The sequence below is a fragment of the Trichomycterus rosablanca genome, chromosome 3 (assembly GCF_030014385.1).
Source record: "Trichomycterus rosablanca isolate fTriRos1 chromosome 3, fTriRos1.hap1, whole genome shotgun sequence".
Taxonomy (NCBI): domain Eukaryota; kingdom Metazoa; phylum Chordata; class Actinopteri; order Siluriformes; family Trichomycteridae; genus Trichomycterus; species Trichomycterus rosablanca.
Genome location: NC_085990.1, coordinates 36,367,266 through 36,389,892, shown reverse-complemented (window position 1 = coordinate 36,389,892; position 22,627 = coordinate 36,367,266). Strand labels below are relative to the sequence as shown.

The following is a 22,627-nucleotide window of genomic DNA, read 5'->3' as shown; positions in this document are numbered from 1 at the left end:
TACATGACCATCAGCAAGAAGCTTGGTGAGAAAGAGACCACTGTTGGTGCGATAATTCGAAAATGGAAGAAATACAAGATCACAGTTAATCGCCCTCGCTCTGGAGCTCCATGCAAGATCTCACCTGGTGGTGTAAGAATGATTCTGAGAAAGGTGAGGTAAGCCCAGAATTACACGGGAGGAGCTTGTCAATGATCTCAAGGGAGCTTCTTGCTGATGGTCTTGTAGCCCATTCCAGCCTTGTGCAGGTCTACAATCTTGTCCCTGACGTCCTTTGATAGCTCTTTGGTCTTGCCCATGGTGGTCGAGAGATTTGAACGGAAGAAACTGATTCTGTGACAGGAGTCTTTTATACAGGGACAGGACTAATTTGTGTGCCTTTTGTGCACATAACCGGTCTGTGGGGGTCAGAATTCTTGCTGGTTGGTAGGGGATCAAATACTTATTTCCCTTAATTAAATACAAATGAATTCATAACTTTTATTTAATGTTTTTTTTCTGGATTTTTTGTTGATATTCTGTCTCTCTCTGTTAAAATAAACCTTCCATAAAAATTATAGACTGTTCAAGTCTTTGTAATGGGGTAAACTTACAAAATCAGCAGGGGATCAAATACTTATTTTCCTCACTGTATATATATATATATATATATATACAGTGTATCACAAAAGTGAGTACACCCCTCACATTTCTGCAGATATTTAAGTATATCTTTTCATGGGACAACACTGACAAAATGACACTTTGACACAATGAAAAGTAGTCTGTGTGCAGCTTATATAACAGTGTAAATTTATTCTTCCCTCAAAATAACTCAATATACAGCCATTAATGTCTAAACCACCGGCAACAAAAGTGAGTACACCCCTTAGTGAAAGTTCCTGAAGTGTCAATATTTTGTGTGGCCACCATTATTTCCCAGAACTGCGTTAACTCTCCTGGGCATGGAGTTTACCAGAGCTTCACAGGTTGCCACTGGAATGCTTTTCCACTCCTCCATGACGACATCACGGAGCTGGCGGATATTCGAGACTTTGCGCTCCTCCACCTTCCGCTTGAGGATGCCCCAAAGATGTTCTATTGGGTTTAGGTCTGGAGACATGCTTGGCCAGTCCATCACCTTTACCCTCAGCCTCTTCAATAAAGCAGTGGTCGTCTTAGAGGTGTGTTTGGGGTCATTATCATGCTGGAACACTGCCCTGCGACCCAGTTTCCGGAGGGAGGGGATCATGCTCTGCTTCAGTATTTCACAGTACATATTGGAGTTCATGTGTCCCTCAATGAAATGTAACTCCCCAACACCTGCTGCACTCATGCAGCCCCAGACCATGGCATTCCCACCACCATGCTTGACTGTAGGCATGATACACTTATCTTTGTACTCCTCACCTGATTGCTGCCACACATGCTTGAGACCATCTGAACCAAACAAATTAATATTGGTCTCATCAGACCATAGGACATGGTTCCAGTAATCCATGTCCTTTGTTGACATGTCTTCAGCAAACTGTTTGCGGGCTTTCTTGTGTAGAGACTTCAGAAGAGGCTTCCTTCTGGGGTGACAGCCATGCAGACCAATTTGATGTAGTGTGCGGCGTATGGTCTGAGCACTGACAGGCTGACCCCCCACCTTTTCAATCTCTGCAGCAATGCTGACAGCACTCCTGCGCCTATCTTTCAAAGACAGCAGTTGGATGTGACGCTGAGCACGTGCACTCAGCTTCTTTGGACGACCAACGCGAGGTCTGTTCTGAGTGGACCCTGCTCTTTTAAAACGCTGGATGATCTTGGCCACTGTGCTGCAGCTCAGTTTCATGGTGTTGGCAATCTTCTTGTAGCCTTGGCCATCTTCATGTAGCTCAACAATTCGTCTTTTAAGATCCTCAGAGAGTTCTTTGCCATGAGGTGCCATGTTGGAACTTTCAGTGACCAGTATGAGAGAGTGTGAGAGCTGTACTACTAAATTGAACACACCTGCTCCCTATGCACACCTGAGACCTAGTAACACTAACGAGTCACATGACATTTTGGAGGGAAAATGACAAGCAGTGCTCAATTTGGACATTTAGGGGTGTAGTCTCTTAGGGGTGTACTCACTTTTGTTGCCGGTGGTTTAGACATTAATGGCTGTATATTGAGTTATTTTGAGGGAAGAATAAATGTACACTGTTATAAAAGCTGCACACAGACTACTTTTCATTGTGTCAAAGTGTCATTTTGTCAGTGTTGTCCCATGAAAAGATATACTTAAATATCTGCAGAAATGTGAGGGGTGTACTCACTTTTGTGATACACTGTATATATATTTATGTGTGTGTGTGTAAGGTGTTATGTGTTATGTTATATGTGTTATGTGTGTGTAAGGTCTTTTAACCAAAGCAGATTCAGAGACTAAGCCAAGTTTTATTGAAGCTGTTCTGGTTGTGGCTCAACAATCTTGCAACAAGACAATACATAATATCACAAGGTATAGAACAGGAGGTAATATGGAAATAAGGTATAAAGGCAAAGGCTTACCATTTATGTGGCATACAAAAAGGAATATGTAAACTTTGAACTTTTTTTTACTATTAAAAATATACTATAGAACCATTTTTGATAATGACAGAACTTATGTAAATCTACACATAGTTATAAATTCACTTTATTTATTTACTTTTTTCCTAAAAAATGCAAACTTTTCAATAATCTACAATAGTATGTTTAATATACATAGGTTATGTGTCTTTTTTTAGAAAATGGGTTTGCATTTTGCCACTGGATTAAAATAAAATATGTACTAAAATATTTACTAGATTTTGAGCTATGATTTAAGAGCTTGATAGACCTATCTTTGTACAATTAGATTATTCTGGTGCTTGGCATACAACCATCAACAACTGTATTGACAATGATAATGCACCAGACAAAAAGCTCAATCAATGATCATTTGAGATCCAGAAGAGTGGCGCCCTAATGCTACAGTCATGATACAAGCTCTAGCACAAAGTCACTTGAAGAATCTGTCAAAGAAAATGCTCTCACTCAGCAGAATGGCAGCTGGGAGCACAAGGCATTCTAACTCTAGCTATTTTAGGAGCTTCTAGAGAAGGAGACAAAGACAGTGCCAGGTTGGTGGGCTTTGGGTTTGGGGTTCAATGTTGGCTCATGTTAAGCAAGCGCATGCTCCTTGTTTATCCCACATGGCTGCCTTTTTGGCATGCATTATGTTAAAGTCTTACTGAACATGGCAAGATTCACTACAGGTCACTTCCAAAGGACACAATCAATGACTTACACATTACAATTTTTAGTAGACAATCCACCTATCGACATGTTTTTACTAAAAAAGCTAGTTGGACTGCACCAATTAAAAACTAGTATTGGACAGTCCTCTGTAAGACAAAGAAAAGGTGTTAAACTACAAGCTATTAAAATATGTGCAGCAATGTTTAAACATGCAAATGTTTTATTACCATGGAGCACAAAAACCATTCAATCAGCAGCCCATTTACACTTACCGTTATATATACAGTGGATATAAAAAGTGTACACACCCATGTTAAAATGCCAGGTTTAGTGATGTAAAAAAATGAACTTTTTCCACCTTTAATGTGACCTATACCCTGTACATCTCAATTGAAAAACAAACTGAAATCTTTAGGGGGAAGAAGTAAAAAATAAAAAAATAAAATAATGTGGTTGCATAAGTGTGCACACCCTTAAACTAATACTTTGTTGAAGCACCTTTTGATGTTATTACAGCACTCAGTCTTTTTGGGTAGGAGCCTATCAGCATGTCACATCTTGACTTAGCAATATTTTCCCACTCTTCTTTGCAAAAACGCTCAAAATCTGTCAGATTGCGGGGGCATCTCCTGTGTACAGCCCTCTTCAGATCACCCCACAGATTTTCAATCGGATTCAGAGATGGGCTCTGGCTGGGCCATTCCAAAACTTTAATCTTCTTCTGGTGAATCCATTTTTTTGGTTGATTTGGATGTATGCTTTGGGTCGTTGTCATGCTGAAAGATGAAGTTCCTCTTCATCTTCAGCTTTCTAGCAGAAACCTGAAGGTTTTGTGCCAACATGGTATTTGGAACTGTTCATAATTCCCTCCACCTTGACTAAGGCCCCAGTACCAGCTGAAGAAAAACAGCCCCACAGCATGATGCTGCCACCACCATTCTTCACTGAGGGTATGGTGTTCTTTTGGTGATGTGCAGTGTTGTTTTTGCACCAAACATACCTTTTGGAATTATGGCCGAAAAGTTCAACCTTGGTTTCATCAGACCATAACACATTTTCCCACATGCTTTTAGGAGAGTTTAAATGCGTTTTTGCAAAATTTTGCCGGGCTTGGATGTTTTTCTTCATAAGAAGAGGCCTCCATCTTGCCACCCTATCCCATAGCCCAGACATATGAAGAATACGGGATATTGTTGTCATATGTAGTACACAGCCAGTACGTGCCAGAAATTCCTGCAACTCCTTTAATGTTGCTGTAGGCCTCTTGGTAGCCTCCCTGACCAGTTTTCTTCTTGTCTTTACATCAATTTTACAGGGACGTCCTGTTTTTGGCAATGTCACCATTGTCCTATATTTTCTCCACTTGATAATGACTGTCTTCACTGTGTTCCATGGTATATCCAATGCCTTGGAAATTCTTTTGTACCCTTCTCCAGACTGATACCTTTTGACAATGAGATCCCTCTGATGCTTTGGGAGCTCTCTGCAGACCATGGCTTTTGCTGTAAGACGCGACTAAGAAAATGTCAGGAAAAGCCTACTAGAACAACTGAACTTATTTGGGGTTAATCAGAGGCACTTTAAATGATGGCAGGTGTCTACTGATTCCTATTTAACATGAGTTTGAATGTAATAGGTTCATTCTGAACACAGCCACACCCCCAGTTATAAGAGGGTGTGCACACTTATGCAACCACATTATTTTATTTTTTTATTTTTTACTTCTTCCCCCTAAAGATTTCAGTTTGTTTTTCAATTGAGATGTACAGGGTATAGGTCACATTAAAGGTGGAAAAAGTTCCGAAATGATTTATCTTGGTCTCATTTTTTTACATCACTAAACCTGGCATTTTAACAGGGGTGTGTACACTTTTTATATCCACTGTATATATATATATATATATATATATACAGTGTATCACAAAAGTAAGTACACCCCTCACATTTCTGCAGATATTTAAGTATATCTTTTCATGGGACAACACTGACAAAATGATACTTTGACACAATGAAAAGTAGTCTGTGTGTAGCTTATATAACAGTGTAAATTTATTCTTCCCTCAAAATAACTCAATATACAGCCATTAATGTCTAAACCACCGGCAACAAAAGTGAGTACACCCCTTAGTGAAAGTTCCTGAAGCGTCAATATTTTGTGTGGCCACCATTATTTCCCAGAACTGCCTTAACTCTCCTGGGCATGGAGTTTACCAGAGCTTCACAGGTTGCCACTGGAATGCTTTTCCACTCCTCCATGACGACATCACGGAGCTGGCGGATATTCGAGACTTTGCACTCCTCCACCTTCCGCTTGAGGATGCCCCAAATATGTTCTATTGGGTTTAGGTCTGGAGACATGCTTGGCCAGTCCATCACCTTTACCCTCAGCCTCTTCAATAAAGCAGTGGTCGTCTTAGAGGTGTATTTGGGGTCATTATCATGCTGGAACACTGCCCTGCGACCCAGTTTCCGGAGGGAGGGGATCATGCTCTGCTTCAGTATTTCACAGTACATATTGGAGTTCATGTGTCCCTCAATGAAATGTAACTCCCCAACACCTGCTGCACTCATGCAGCCCCAGACCATGGCATTCCCACCACCATGCTTGACTGTAGGCATGATACACTTATCTTTGTACTCCTCACCTGATTTCCGCCACACATGCTTGAGACCATCTGAACCAAACAAATTAATCTTGGTCTCATCAGACCATAGGACATGGTTCCAGTAATCCATGTCCTTTGTTGACATGTCTTCAGCAAACTGTTTGCAGGCTTTCTTGTGTAGAGACTTCAGAAGAGGCTTCCTTCTGGGGTGACGGCCATGCAGACCAATTTGATGTAGTGTGCGGCGTATGGTCTGAGCACTGACAGGCTGACCCCCCACCTTTTCAATCTCTGCAGCAATGCTGACAGCACTCCTGCACCTATCTTTCAAAGACAGCAGTTGGATGTGACGCTGAGCACGTGCACTCAGCTTCTTTGGACGACCAACGCGAGGTCTGTTCTGAGTGGACCCTGCTCTTTTAAAACGCTGGATGATCTTGGCCACTGTGCTGCAGCTCAGTTTCAGGGTGTTGGCAATCTTCTTGTAGCCTTGGCCATCTTCATGTAGCGCAACAATTCGTCTTTTAAGATCCTCAGAGAGTTCTTTGCCATGAGGTGCCATGTTGGAACTTTCAGTGACCAGTATAAGAGAGTGTGAGAGCTGTACTACTAAATTGAACACACCTGCTCCCTATGCACACCTGAGACCTAGTAACACTAACGAATCACATGACATTTTGGAGGGAAAATGGCAAGCAGTGCTCAATTTGAACATTTAGGGGTGTAGTCTCTTAGGGGTGTACTCACTTTTGTTGCCGGTGGTTTAGACATTAATGGCTGTATATTGAGTTATTTTGAGGGAAGAATAAATTAACACTGTTATATAAGCTGCACACAGACTACTTTTCATTGTGTCAAAGTGTCATTTTGTCAGTGTTGTCCCATGAAAAGATATACTTCAATATCTGCAGAAATGTGAGGGGTGTACTTACTTTTGTGATACACTGTATATATATATATATATATATATATATATATATATATATATATATATACAGTATATATATACTGTATATAGATTATATATATATATATATATATATATATATATATATATACAGTTCAGTCTGTTGTGGATAGTAAATGCTTAAGTGTTTATGTTTAACGGTAAGTATATATATATATATACTGTATATATATAGAGTGGGGGAAATCAGCTCCCTTGAGATCATTGACAAGCTCCTCCCGTGTAATTCTGGACTGACCTCACCTTTCTCAGAATCATTCTTACCCCACCAGGTGAGATCGTGCATGGAGCTCCAGAGTGAGGGTGATTGACTGCGATCTTGTATTTCTTCCATTTTCGAATTATCGCACCAACAGTGGTCTCTTTCTCACCAAGCTTCTTGATGATGGTCTTGTAGCCCATTCCAGCCTTGTGCAGGTCTACAATCTTGTCCCTGATGTCCTTTGATAGCTCTTTGGTCTTGCCCATGGTGGTCGAGAGATTTGAACAGAAGAAACTGATTCTGTGACAGGAGTCTTTTATACAGGGACAGGACTAATTTGTGTGCCTCATGGGCACATAACCGGTCTGTGGGGGTCAGAATTCTTGCTGGTTGGTAGGGGATCAAATACTTATTTCCCTTAATTAAATACAAATTAATTTAATTAATTAATTTAACTTTCATTTAATGTTTTTTTTCTGGATTTTTTGTTGATATTCTGTCTCTCTCTGTTAAAATAAACCTTCCATAAAAATTATAGACTGTTCAAGTCTTTGTAAGGTGGTAAACTTACAAAATCAGCAGGGGATCAAATACTTATTTCCCCCACTGTATATATATATATATATGTATATATTAAACCCATAATGCACTGTGCTAGCCACATTCATGACCAAATGTGTAGCTGAAACAATCCTAGACATGCATCTGATTCATTCTTCTTTAGTAACTGCCTCATCCTGATTAGTTGTAAAGTGTATAGACACAATTACAGAAACACTGGGCACAAGGGAGAAAAACACCCTGAACAGGACATCACACACCTGGCTATTTACTTATTACACTTATACACCTTTGTATTAGCCAAATTCACATTTTGCAGGGTTTTGGAATGGAGGCAAACCAGAGTACTCATAGGAAACTGAAAAGTATATTTGAAGAGCAGATGGCAACCAGAAACAATGTTCTGCAGTTATTATTTGGTAATCATGCTCTGTTCTCAAAACTACTAACCGCTAATGCTGTGCCAAAGTGTAAAGGTTACAAGTAAGCAAACATTAAGGAGAACACACTGAAATAACAGATCAAAATAAGTTTTTTAATGGTCTGCTCAACCATTTGGTTGAGCTTACTTTGAGCGTAAAATGAGCTGTATTTAAATAATCTCCTTGGCTGACGAGTGTTAAACTCAAAAATATTGGTAGATAGTAGAAGAAAACAGCTGTTGTAACATGTCAACTTGAAGCTAGCAGCTAAAAATCGTCTATGAAAGTTACATCATTTTTGTGATCATCTCAACTGTTGTTTGTTGTTGGTATAGTCCCAAAAACTAAGAAATGCAAAAAATTATTCTTTAAACATATTTTTGGTGAGACCATTGAAGGGTTAACGGGTTGTAGATAATTAGCTTGTCATGTGGCACAGTGACAGCATGAGTGCTGCACAGGAGGTCCTGGGGTCCTGGGTTTGAACCTTGTCTCCAGTCACTGACCTATAATACTGTAGACTGGCACTTTGGTAGGACACCCAGCAACACTGATCAGAATAAAGTGGTTATTAAAAGTAAATGCAATATACTGTTGCACTTATTTTGCTATTAGTCACAAGAAAATTTCTGATTTAAAATGTAACATTACTTAGGATATAATTATTTATTATGTTGGATGGTATTGCATCAGTGAACTTTAATAGTAAATGTTTTAATAAATCAGGAAAGTGTCATGTGACCGTGGATGACTTCTTGTTTCAAGCTTTTTGTAATTATCAGCTTTCAGTAAAGGCTAAATGAGACAACAGTTTTACTTCCCTGTCTTTATTTTAAAATCAATTATTTATTTCTACTTGTGTCAACTTGAGTAAAATAAAGACTTTTAGAGAAATGTGCCATTAATCTGCTCTTTCTCTGATAATATTCTAACTATAAACAGTATCTGAACTACCACCAATGAGACACAAAAGGGGTCTGACAAAAAGCATTCCCTTCCCCATAACTACAAATCCAGTCTATAATGAGTTCTCATAGTTGGAAAAGGTCATAAATAACAGGCAGAACAGGAAGTGACCTTACAGCCTCATGGTTGGGTCAGAGAAAGGGAATGTTGGCAGTGCATGCAACACCTCCGCCTGTACTGAAATAATAGACAAAAAAAAGAGAAAGTAGAGGATAAGGGGGCATGGCAGACAAGCTTAAAAACCTGGTGCTCTCATGTCTTCTTGCTTGCCAAGCAAATGACAGATGACCAGCACATCTCACACAGAATAACCAGCTCACAGTTCAACTGGATGAAATTGTTTTTGGCTTTCTTTCAGACTAATGAAAGTAGTTGTAAATGAATGTTATTACAGAAAACGTTAATTCCACTTTCCTTTTCACATACAAATCACTGTGTACACATTTAAACTCAAACAGCTGCTTAAGCATTAGCTTTTAAATGCTTCAATTAATTAACAAACAGTTGGTCTGAGATGGAATGAAATTGCCCTGCTGAGCTATTTTGTTCACTTGGGTGACCTATAACTATCACCAGTGCTTCAAAATACATCCTAAATGTTTTTTAAAACGGTGTTTTTTGACTTTATTGAACACCACTTAACACCTTGTAATTACTTTTAACACCTACACAGACCAATCATTTTAAATAACCATAACTGATTAAAGCTTTAAGACAGTGTGAGTGAACAGTGTTAGTTAACAATATATTATTGTGCTTGTTGAAAACCACATTCTAAATCATGGGTATTATTATAAAGCCCCCACCCCCTTTGCTAAGGTAACAGCTTCCACTCTTACAGTATAAATGTAATATATTTTGGAAAGTGGGGATTCACTTCATTTTAGCCATGAGATAATTAGTAAAGTTGGGCACATGTTGAATGATGAGGTCTGTTCATAGTAAATTAATGTAAACAGAAACATTTAGGGGCTACAAGAATATTTTGAGTAATAAAAGATTTAAGTGTAAGTTTGGACAGATAACAGGTGCTAGAGGTTTTAAAGAGGTTATTCATTTACATTTCATTTGTTTGGTTTGTTATATTTTGTTCATAGACTTTTATATCTAATGCATGTCAAAGTTGTGTTAAAATGTGTGTTGAGTCTGGATTTCTGTTCGTCTCTACCCTTTCTTCAGATGCACGTTGCAGAATTGGTTGCAATTAGACCAATTGTTTGTGTGTATGGAGGTGGGGCTTAGTATATATCTCATATAGAAAAGTAAACTCAGAGTCATACAGCTGCTTCTAGGATTGAGGCAGAGGTGTGTGGGATTCCACCCACAATAATCAGTAGAGATACAGTCTCATTTATTTAGTCACAAACTGTCTGGTTGTATTTAAAAACTATTATCACTCAGTAGAAGAATTATTAACCAGGATTTGACCATTAAAATATGTATTTACTGAATTTTTTTTTACACTAATTAACATTACTAAGTTGTTACTTTTACTGTATTGGGAGAGGCCAATAGCACAGTTCTTTAAAAAAACATTTTCAAATTTCTTCTCTTTCTGCGTATTTGTTTCAGATCATCAAACTACTTTTAATATTAGACAATATAGTACCTCAAGCAAACACATGCAAATGCACAACTTGATAATTGTAATTATTGAAGGAAAAATGCTGTTTACCTATTTGAAAAAGTAATTGCCCCCTTAGCTACTAAATCAACCAATTAAACAAATTCAGTTGACATTTGGGTTTAGTTTCACTAGCCACACCCAGGCATGATTACAGCCAGACATGTTGAATCTAAACATCATCATATTGAAGCAGTTTTGTTTTTTGAAAAGTAGGACATAATGCCATGTTCTAAAAAGATTCATACGCAGGTATGAAACAAAGTCATAAAATCTACCGGTTTGGAAAGGGTTACAAAGCCATTAGTAAGAAGTTCATCTCTGAATTGCTCAAAAGAAACAATATTAAGGTTTTGGAGAGGCCAAGTCAAATCCTGACTTGAATTCCATTGAGATGCTGTGGAAAGATCCTGAGCAGGCAGTTCATGCTCGAAAACCCTCTCTTGTAGCCAAATTAAAACAATTCTTGAAAAAAAAAGAGTTGGCCAAAAGTGGTCCTCCACAGTGACCTAAAAGACTAATTGCAAGTTATCACAAACGTTTTGTAACAGTTGTTACTGCCAAGGGTGGAACAACCAGTTCTAGGTTTTTACTTGATATAGGTTTTGAATAAATCTTTATCTTTAATAAAATCTGAAACATTTAAAAATTACACATTAGCAAAACTAGAAGAAATCAGGTAAGAGACAAATACTTCTTCACAGTGCTAAACATAGGTCTAGGTTTAATAATCTAATTACTGGACTAGACAAACATGTACATTCTTTGTTAAATTGGGGTACAAATGTTACAATAACATGTTACAATAACAAGCACACACACACCTATAATGATCTGTAGGAAGGTAATTCATCATGACTGAGACCCAAACACCCAAGCAAACTGTTATATTTACTGTCATACGTTCCACCATTGTTACTGGGAAATAGAACTGCTCTGGAATTTAAAATATATCCTTATTGATTACTGGCTGCTTTTAAGATAATGTTTTAACAGTTTGCAACTGTGCCAAAAAGTGTGGGAGGCCAGCGTTCTGGACCTCTGTAATAAAAAGCATGTACAGCAATTACTGTCTGCTTCTCATCGAACAGCACTTAAAATCCAGGACAGCGGAGATACTTAGCATGAAACCTTAGAAGCCTCAGAGAGAAAATGATTTCTTCTAAGCCATCAATTCCCATTCGCTCTCCAGCATTGTTTTATTTAATTTATTTATTTTATTCAACTCTCCGATGGCAATCATGTGCCCTTGCTTGACATATAAATGCCAGCTGTTTGAGGAAAAAGCATTTTTGCCTACAGTTTAATGTTCACTTCTGTGTACTTAATCTTAAATGTACAGCAGATAGAGTTTTTTACAGATAAAAAAGTACGAAGTAAATATATTAAAATGTAATCTATAATGCTCATATCATCTGAAGTTGTGGTCTAAATTTTAAAGGTTTTAATTTCTGTGCTATGTAAAGAGAAAATGATTTGATCTAATAGTTTCTTTAATATTTGATTGTCCATTTGTGATAAGGTTGTTGCTATTGTGCTTTTGTGAAGCCAAGCCAAGGTCAATGCTTGTCTTTAATTGCTTTAACCTTCTTCTAGTCAGGGCAATAAAAAGCTATTTAAATGTAATGCATAAATAGATTTTTTTGAAGGGCAGCAATAAACCACCCTATCAGTGTTTTTTTAATGATTGCAATGCTGTTAGTAAGTTTCCTCCTAAGAGCTATAAACATGTGTAGATTTGTGTAAGTTGATATACACCTTCTGAAAATGGTTAATAAACCACAATTGCTATCAGATTTATGTATTTTTATACAGACAACATATACTCCTAATACTTTGCAGCTTAAATAGATTTATGCATCAATATTGTACTTGCTTGAAGCCAAGAACCCTGTTGTACTTAGTTACATGCAGTTTATAGAAGTTACTTGCTCCTGTTTGATATTTAAAAGCTTTATGGGTCAAATATTAAGAATAAAATTTTTTTTGGACTGCTTGTATTATTTACTAAAAGAATTTTACAGTTTGTTTATTAGGATTTTAACGTCATGTTTTACACTTTGGTTACATTCATGACAGGAACGGTAGTTACTCATTACACAAGATTCATCAGTTCACAAGGTTATATCGAACACAGTCATGGACAATTTAGTATCTCCAATTCAATTCATTTGTATGTCTTTGGACTGTGGGAGAAAACCGGAGCACCCAGAGGAAACCCACACGGACGCGGGGAGAACATGCAAACTCCACACAGAAAGGACCCGGACCGCCCCACCTGGGTTCAAACCCAGGACCTTCTTGCTGTGAGGCGACAGTGCTACCCCGAATGTATCTACAGTAATTTAACAGTGTGTTAAAGTATATTAGAATGTTTTTATGGTAACTTTACAGTACATGTAAGCATGTTGATCTTATTTTACAATGCATTTACTGTAATTCAACAGTATATTAATGTTTATTGGATAATAGTATAACAGTGGACTAACTGTTTTACAGCAGTTTTACAGTTATATGCCAGCATGTTGCTTGTTATTCACAAATGCTACTTCTGCATTTAATTTTTATTGTGGCAGCAGCTCGGTCTAGGTCCAGACTAAAGGAAATTGTTTTTAATGCTCTTTTATTAAACTGGATGGAGCAGGAGTCTTCTTCCAGACTAACTTTACACTGAACACAGGGCTTAGCCCACCAAAAGCAATACAACACAGGAAAATGGTAGCCCAACATAAACACACGCCTAACATCACAAAGCACATCCGCCTTGACACCGCATCACCCAAAATAAATTCATAATTTCATCATTTATGCAATTATTTACTTTATAAAACACATTTGTGTACACTGAGAGTGGTGCAAGGTGTCCTGAGAGCGCCACAATAGCCACGCCCACTCTCGCTATCTGTCACCCTCTTGCTAACTCAGCAAACATGCACTGTTTGCCACATTATAAATCCTCACAAATACAAAAGTATAATTGCAGAAGGATATACATTCAAAATAATATTGATGTGTGTCCTCAATGATATGTACAGTTAAATACTGAACTCATAAGCACAAGGTGAAGAGTTTAAACAGCATCAAGAACAGTGTAGCGATGGCTTTTAATAGCATTAAAAACAGTATAGCACAGGTTTATACCATGTGACAGCAAGAAAGAGGAAGCGAAGACAGTGGAAAACAAGATGAGCCGAAAGAGTCTTTTCCTTACAGCTAAGCCAAATGATTAAGCTCATCCCACCGCTTCAAGTTCAGGAAAGAAAAACATGTTAAGTCACTCAAAATTAGTATTAACAGTTTGTAGAAAAATTTAGTAAAAAGTTTAGTAAAAAAATTGTTATCATGAAAACTGACTACAATCATCAGTATGATGTTGATGGATAGTGACTGGATGATGGTGGTATTTCCACCGTGTGACAGAAAATACTGTATTTGCTGATAAATCAGTTTTATCTACTGTTATTGGTTAACCAACCACTGCTTAAAGTAAGATTATAAAACAGTATTTTTTAATTATTATAAAATAAAGTAAGAAACTTGTAAATCTACAGTAAATTTACAAAAACTCATTACAATATTAATCTTTTTTATGCATTTCTTGTGAGCTTTCTATAAAAAATGTTAATCTTAGTGTAAAGCAAAGATTACTATAGTACATAAAAAGTTTAAAGAAAATTATGATTATTAATATTATTTCTATTATTGTTGTTGTTAACTAATCAAGTCAAATGTTGCATACAGTTCTTCTTTTGGCTAAATGTAATCACATCTATCTCCTTTGTTGGCAGTTTGTAAAAACGCTAGTAGTGTTTTATTACAGAGGTACAACAGATGTCAAATGACAAAAGTAAAAAAAAAAATTCCCAAAAAATATTACTTTTGTTTGTTGTGTATTGCAAATTGCAAGTATTAGAAAAATTATGCTTTGAATATTACATGACAATTTGGTCTCAGTGCAGGTAGCAAAATTATGTTCTGCAAATGTATTTTCTCTGTCCAAGCTGATAAAATTACCCAATTATTATAGCTTATGAAGAGATTTGTATATGTTCAAATTAATTCAATGATTTTTCTGCTTTATTATGTTCAGTGGGCTTGAACAGCTTATTTAGAACCATTCTGTACCTCCTCTCAGTGAAACTGTCCTTAAAGAAGTTTTTATGCTACATTTTCCTTTAGTTCTTCTAAGCTGTCTGCAGCGGTTTAATCTGGATTTTAAACAGCAAGAATTTAAGCATTTAGGAATTAAAATGGCACTACTAATTCTGAGGCACAAGAGTCAAGAGCTGGGTCAACATATTCATCTCTACTTACTGTACTTTGGGAGAAAGGAAGCTGAGTGCTGGCACAGACTGTACCCATGCTGTTAAATGTTAAGCTCGGTACAAGTCCCCAGTGGCAAGCCCTCTTAATGTTAATTAATACAGAGAGCAGAGCAGCTGTGTTTGTGTGCTGAGATCACATACAAGACATTCTGCAGTTACCATTTACAACACATGCTTTAATACCTATAACCCACCCATCCTTAACATGCACCTGTACAATATTAAACTGTACAGTGTGTTGTGGAAGATGCTAGTATGATGTAACAATGTTATCAAATGAAAATAGCTTAATTAAAATCTGCAGTACAAGTTATTATGTAAATAACAACTTGCACAAGGTTTCAAGCAGTGAAAACCTGCTTAAGTGACCCATTATGCTACAAGGGTCTAATTAGAAGGTCTGAATATAAAAAATAAAGTAAATAAATAAATATGTTTCAGAAATTTGTCATGTTCAGTCAGTTTGATCAGTAAAGAAACAAAAAAAAAGAATTTAAATCTAATCTGAAATATGAACTGTGGTCTATATGCTATACACCGATCAACATTCAAACAACCTCCTTGTTTCTACACTCACTGTCCATTTTATCAGCTCCACTTACCATATAGAAGCACTTTGTAGTTCAACAATTACTGACTGTAGTCCATCTGTTTCTCTGCATGCTTTGTTAGCCCCCTTTCATGCTGTTCTTCAATGATCAGGACTCTCCCAGGACCACCGCAGAGTAGGTATTATTTGGGTGGTGGATAATTCCCAGCACTGCAGTGACACTGACATGGTGGTGGTGTGTTAGTGTGTGTTGTGCTGGTATGAGTGTATAAGACACTGCAGTGCTGATGGAGTTTTAAAACACCTCACTGTCACTGCTGGACTGAGAATAGTCCACCAACCAAAAATATATTCAGCCAACAGCACCCTGTGGGCAGCGTCCTGTGACCACTGATGAAGGTCTAGAAGATGACCAACTCAAACAGCAGCAATAGATAAGCGATCATCCCTGACTTTACATCTACAAGGAGGACCAACTAGGTAGGAGTGTCTAATAGAGTGGACAGTGAGTGGACACGATATTTAAAAACTCCAGCAGCGCTGCTGTGTCTGATCCACTCATACCAGCACAACACACACTAACACACCACCACCATGTCATTGTCACTGCAGTGCTGAGAACGATCCACCACCTAAATAATACCTGCTCTGTGGTGGTCCTGGCCATTGAAGAACAGCATGAAAAAGGGCTAACAAAGCATGCAGAGAAACAGATGGACTACAGTCAGTAATTGTAGAACTACAAAGTGCTTTTATATGGTTAGTGGAGCTGATAAAATGGACAGTGAGTGTAGAAACCAGGAGGTGGTTTTCATGTTATGGCTGATCAGTGTATAATCACTATACATAATAAAAATTCCCTAACAATGTTAATTTAAATACATTTAAGCAACAGTTTAACCTGGTAATCAGCCTAAATAAAGAAAATACTAGAAGTACTAAAACAAACAGGTATGAGCCCAACTTTTAAAAGCTTTATTTTGTGGCTCTCGTCTTGAATGTTCCATCCGGTGCTGAGGAAAGCTGTTCAAGGCCACTGACTCATACATACGCACACTGTTAGTGCTGATTCAGGCCTTCAAAACCGCCTAGCCCTGTTTGCTTTAGTCACGCTCTGACAGGAACCCAATCTACAGCCGTCCACCACTGGGAGGTAAATCCCAGCTGCTGTACTCTCACAAACTCACAGACGAGACAGACCGGCCACACTCAAGACATTACATCCTTCCATCATAAGCAATTTTTCTACATCATAAGCATTTCTACCTCTCTCTAAAGGTTATCAACAGTAGAGTTAATACAAATACCTGACATTTTTTCTGTTTATGGGAAATGCTAACTGCTGAAGTACTGGAACTCAAACATCAAAACTCAAAGCCCACCGGCTAAATACGTCCTGCTGTGTGATTTTATTCAGCCTGTGTGGATTTACAGAATATAATACAAAAAAGCTTACACTAGTATTTTAGTAGTACTTTCAGTTTAAAGCTGTATTAATATAATAATGAAATGTTGTCAACATTTCTATTAGTCGCAGACTGTATATGCTACAGCAATGACACATATGCCCAAATATCTGTCACCAAAGTCGCTAACTACAAGAATATAGAACCAGTTAAAAATGTTGATGATAACAAGAAAAGCTCATCTTATTAGAAGTCAAAGACTTGATAAATTTGAGTAAAGATAAGCCAACTGCATTTTTTAAAACTGTAACAGTCAATAAAGAATAAAATATTGTACACTGTCTTACAGCCAGAAACAGAATAAATCCATTAATTGTTTTTAAATGACCAAAATCTTCTGGTTTAATCTGTTAGCCTAAGCCCTTTCACAACAAACTCCAATACAACTCATATACAGAGTCCAATACACAGCAGATCTTATTATCTCCTAAAATCAGATTTTCTATTTGATTGTAGTTCCTATTTGTTTTTATCTTATTTAAAATATCTAAAATGTAACAATATTAAGTTTTATTCATTTTATTTTCATGGTTTGTCTCTACTTTATCCTGGTAAGGGTTGCCATGGGTCCAGTTCCCTGGAATCACTGGGCACAGTGCATAAACACACCTCGGACAGGGGGCCAATCCATCACAGGGCCTCAGCCATGCCGCAACCCAGACATAGGGTGTGTTCAAAAACCTAAGGAGCTGCCTTGCTGTCTTACTGCCTACATAGGCAACTGCCTCAGTAGAGAGGATTCTAATAAGTAATTGACTTATAAGGCAGGTTATTCGAATGTGCTACTTAGACAACGATTCCATCGGGTTCGCTTACTAAGCTAGCTTAGCAGTTAGCATCTTGCCATTCAAACCAATGGGATGAGGTGGCACAGCGCGCTAGCATGTCAACTAACATCTCCCTTCGTGTACCGAAAACGGTTAAATTCACTGACAAGCTCGAACTTGCAAATAAAAACACTTGTGCAAGTTTACACAAATTAAAAATCAATAATAATTTATTTACGTTTGAAAATAACTCTGTTTGTTTCTCCGCACCGTCAGCCATGTTTTTTATTTTTCTGTGAGAGAAGAGCTGCCACAATAAATGCTGGGATTGCCTTGATCACTAAGGATGCTTCCGATGCTCACTCGTTCTTGAGTCAAAATAACATTGAAATTTTAAGATGCCTAACTAGACAGCATATTAAGGCATGTAGGATTTACAACAGCCTCATTCTCGGGAGCGAGCGTAGGATGACGTAAAATGCTGTCTATGTAGAGAGCTCCCTCGCTTTTCGAACACACTCATAGTCAATCATGTCTGCATGTCGACTCCCAGCCTGCTGTTAATACCGCTAGGAATTTAAACCCTGGATCCTAGTGATGGGGGGCTGATGTAATTTACCACTGCACCACCCGAGTGTCCAGGATGTTTAGTTTACATTATATTGTGCTGTTCTTTGGAAAGATTTTCAGATACAGACCACAGGTGGCCTTGAGACAAGAACATTGGTCTGATTAATAATTTTCTAATTCTGGATTGTAAATCGGCAACTTAAGTTCAGATTTTGGGTGCATCTTATCTGCCTCTTTTGTTGTAAATCCCTAACTATCATTAAAACTGTTCCTTATGTTCCTCATATAAAAGTTCCTTATACAAAATAATGCAGTTACACAATTCAGTGCTATGAACACACCAGCTTGTTAAGCTTGTAAACCAGCTTACCCAGTTTATAACAGAACTGTTATAAAACAGTTACAACTGTTTGACCCTCATTATTAGAATGTGATATGTACACACAACTGACTTTTATTGTAATGGAGGTTACACCTGTTTGACAGTGCTTTTGATCACTAGTACTGAACATTAAATAAAGTTGATATTTTTTTATCTCAAGTGTCTATTACTCTGGCCACACAGTTTTGTACAGTCAATGCCAATGTGCACTGCACACGTGTTTTGGCGGCACATGGTGACCCAGTATTGACAAAAAACCTTGAGAAATCAACCAGCATTGCTTTATATATGCTTTATGTCTTTCCTATTATAAATTCCCAGTGTGGTTGAAGTTTTGAGTGAGCCACTTACCCAGCATCACTAGCTTGTCCACATATTAAGGCATCCTTTGATCCATCCACTTTGTAATAGTTCTCTGGGGGATTGAGAAACAAAACTGTTGTCAGTTATATTCAAATCACTTTATACATTTTTTAAAAGAGCAGGTCTATGATATATACTGTAAAATACAGGCAAAGATTTGTGAGAAAGTAAAATATGTCACAGTTATGACATGACAGCAAACTCCATCCAGATGACTTTTTTTCTTTCTAACTTGGCTAAGAGAGGTAACTGGCAGATTAAGTGTACAATGACTTTGGCATCACTACCAAGGTTGATTCCAGAAAGGACCAGCCCTATATTATATCCTCTTTTGTATTCACACAATCCACCTTTCTTTCAGATTCTCTCGCCCACTCCAGGCCTGGATTGGTTAAACCTGACGAGGGCTGAAAAATTCATTGCTGGTTGCAATTGGCAGATATTTCTAGCATCAGCCTCCAGCTGTCAGCATTACTGGTTTCAGAAGCATGGCCTTAAATGTGTCTCATGTGTGGTCAGGACTCATATGTAGGCCACCAAGCCACCATGCTTATCAAATTGCACAGTTCCCAACACCTGAGTGCTGCATGATCAGCTTCTATTGTTTTATACAATAGCATTGTTAGTCTAAATCACAGAGTAACCGACTATGTTGAAGGTTTTCCCCAATGCTGTTTTAAAACTATCATTAAAAGCTGTCTGTGTATTTACAAGAGCTTATTTATCATTCATCATGTGTATTGAGGAGATAAGTGGTCACCCCTCCCTCATTCCCTCTTAACTGATCATAAAGCTTCAGTAAATAAGGACACAAGGCAAGCATGAGTTTTACACAGATCAGAACCTTCTCGGCTAGTGGAATTAGAAATTTGTAACACGGTTATTCACTGTATTTGCAAATACTTGATTTTATATGTTCATGGAAACACTCTAGTCACTTTCATGATATGACAAGGCACATTGTGAATCATATCAATCTATTTAAGTCAGTGTCCTACATCTCATTACAGCAGGTCATGTTATTGAGTGTCAGCGCTGTCCTAATTGCTATTCTAATGAAATGAGTTCAACCAAAAATAATACTAAATCTCATCTTAAATAGATGTCTGCTCACATAATAGCATTGTGATTTAATGATAAAACCATGGACATCTTACTTTAGTTAGAATCCTCGAATGTCATTGTTTATTAATATTTTCTCATAATACTGCAGCAGTATTATGGACTATATGTATATATTTAATAAGCTTGTTAGCATTGTCCGATGCATTACAAATGCTGTTGTAATTAAAGTAATTGTAGCATGACTGTGGAAATCAGTGTTAACATTATTTTGTTGAGTCACTATGCTACAGCTAAACTGCATATTACACTGAGTACCAAATTAGCTCATCATGTATAATACAAAAATGTATAATAAATAATGTTGTACCATAGTCTGACATATAGTGAGAGGAAGTTTTGTTTTTACAATGTAATATACCTTCAGTGCATTTATTTACTTTGAACTTACACACAATATGTTTCACTTTGTAGTTACCACAAATGTACAGTTTCATGTAATGTCAGCTTTAACATTGTTCCATAATTTAAAAAAAATTGTTGTAATTGGTTGGAAAGATTAAAAACAAGCAGTAATCATGGTGAAGATAAATGCGCTTTCTATATATCAGGGACAAAATGATTAAACAACTCAAATGAATAAAGTCTACATATACTGTATATAGCTAATATATTAAACATCCCTGTGAGTACTAATTGTTTAATAATCCACATGTGAAGAGTTCATGTAACTACAAATAATTAACCTTGGTCAGGTGCCTTACACATGATTCCATAACATGATTTCAGACTCATTCGAAGCCAGCAGTGACTCAAAAAAGTTGCAGGACATCATACAATTACTCTAGTGAGACTAAACAAACTTTTTGGTAATAATTTGGTGCAAAAAATGTGAAGAAAAAAAGAATTGTGCATATTATTCCAAGAGCACTATACCCAAAGTTAAGTATTGTGGTGGTAGAGTTATGATATGAAGCTGCTTCTCTACAAATGAAAAGAAACATGACTATAGTCATGTATCGGTAAAAAATTAAGGACTAAGAGGACTGTCACAAAATTCAATCGCAATTCTGCCAAAACAAACTATTTTTTCCCCTTAGATCTCTTCAAAGTGTAATTGCGGACAACTTTGTAGCAAAGTATTGTTATTGATGGAAAATGTCAAAACAGTCAAAGTAAGTAAGTATGTATATGCTTGTTTGTATATGCTTAAAAACACATTCTGTTCATGTTTAAATTTGTTCAAAGTATTTAATGTCAAATGTTCATGAAGTCAAAGACATTGTGTATACATTTTAAGTAATTACTGTATATGCACTGATAGTACAGTATAATTGATAAGTTATGTTTCAAGAAGTGTCTTTAGTACTGAGACTATACTCAGTTCTCAGTTGATCAAAAGTCTGCAGTCCCAAAACTACCTGACCTGCCTGTAATACAGCTACCACACAGCAAGTTATCAAGTGGAGTTACGGTTTAAACAATAGTAGAGTTTAGAAGAACCTTTAAGATGTTTTACTTTGCCTAGTAGCACAAAGTTTTTTACCTGTGACTTACTAATAAATATACTGTAATTGCAGTTTTATACCTGGGCTACTTTTATTGCATAATCATTATAGCAATTGTTTTTATAGCAACAGTTGTTTTTTGAGTGCTTGTTGCGGTTAAACAAGTCTTACCTTCATCACTGATGAACTCCTTCAATGATGACCAGGTCTTGTTATTGCAGTAGAAGGAGGTGTTGCTGTTAAAGGAGGGGTCGGTGATGCAGTGGGCTGTACTGCGCACACATTTCTGACGTAAGTTACCCATAAAAAGCTGCAGGCCGATGAGAGCAAACACACTCAGACAGAAGACAGTCAGGATCATGACATCTGCCAGCTTCTTTACTGACTGAATCAGGGCACCCACAATAGTCTTTAACCCTAAATAACAACACAAGGCAGTCAGGAATAGTCGAAACATTTAGCACGTTACAGAGTTTAAGCAAGTAATAAGTGCAAACTGCAAGACAAAAATCTACGAGATAAAATATGCTAGTATTATTTTCCGTATATGCAAATATCATTCCGCCCAAAACCTCAAATAAGCACTACCATTTAAACTTTTGGAATCATCTTATAAAAGTTTTTCATTCACTCATTGTTTGTTTTACCACTGCTGTATCCTATTCAAAGTGGCAGTGGGTCCAATTCACTGGGCAAAAGGTAGGAAACACCCCGGACAGGTCGCCAGACCATCACAGGGCAAACACACACACACTCAGGGTGATTTTTAGTAGCTCCAGTTAACCTGACTGCATGTCTTTGAACTGTGGAAGGAAACCGGAGCATCCGAAGGAAACCCACATGGACACAGAGAGAACATGCAAACTCCACACAGACCTGGACTGCTCCACCTAGGAATCAAACCCAGGACCTTCTTGCTTAATTTTAACAATTTAAACAACTAAAACTTATTATATAAAACAACTAATACAATTATTTGGGGAAAAAAAGTTTTAAAATCATAAACACTATACTGTAGCTCTGTAAGTGTGGTAATTTAGTAGCCTGATCTTTATTTC

The 22,627-nt window shown here is 37.3% G+C and overlaps 1 protein-coding gene across 1 annotated transcript in view; it reads right to left on the bottom strand.

Moving 5' to 3' along the window:
• scn5lab (sodium channel, voltage gated, type V-like, alpha b) overlaps positions 1-22,627 on the bottom strand; it is a 163,616-nt gene that overhangs the window by 118,109 nt on the left and 22,880 nt on the right. The window contains exons 6-7 of the mRNA XM_062991231.1: positions 21,741-21,986; positions 18,988-19,051 (exon numbers count right to left, since the gene is read on the bottom strand). Of these exons, the coding sequence (XP_062847301.1) occupies positions 18,988-19,051; positions 21,741-21,986 (310 nt within the window). The remainder of the gene's footprint in view (positions 1-18,987; positions 19,052-21,740; positions 21,987-22,627) is intronic.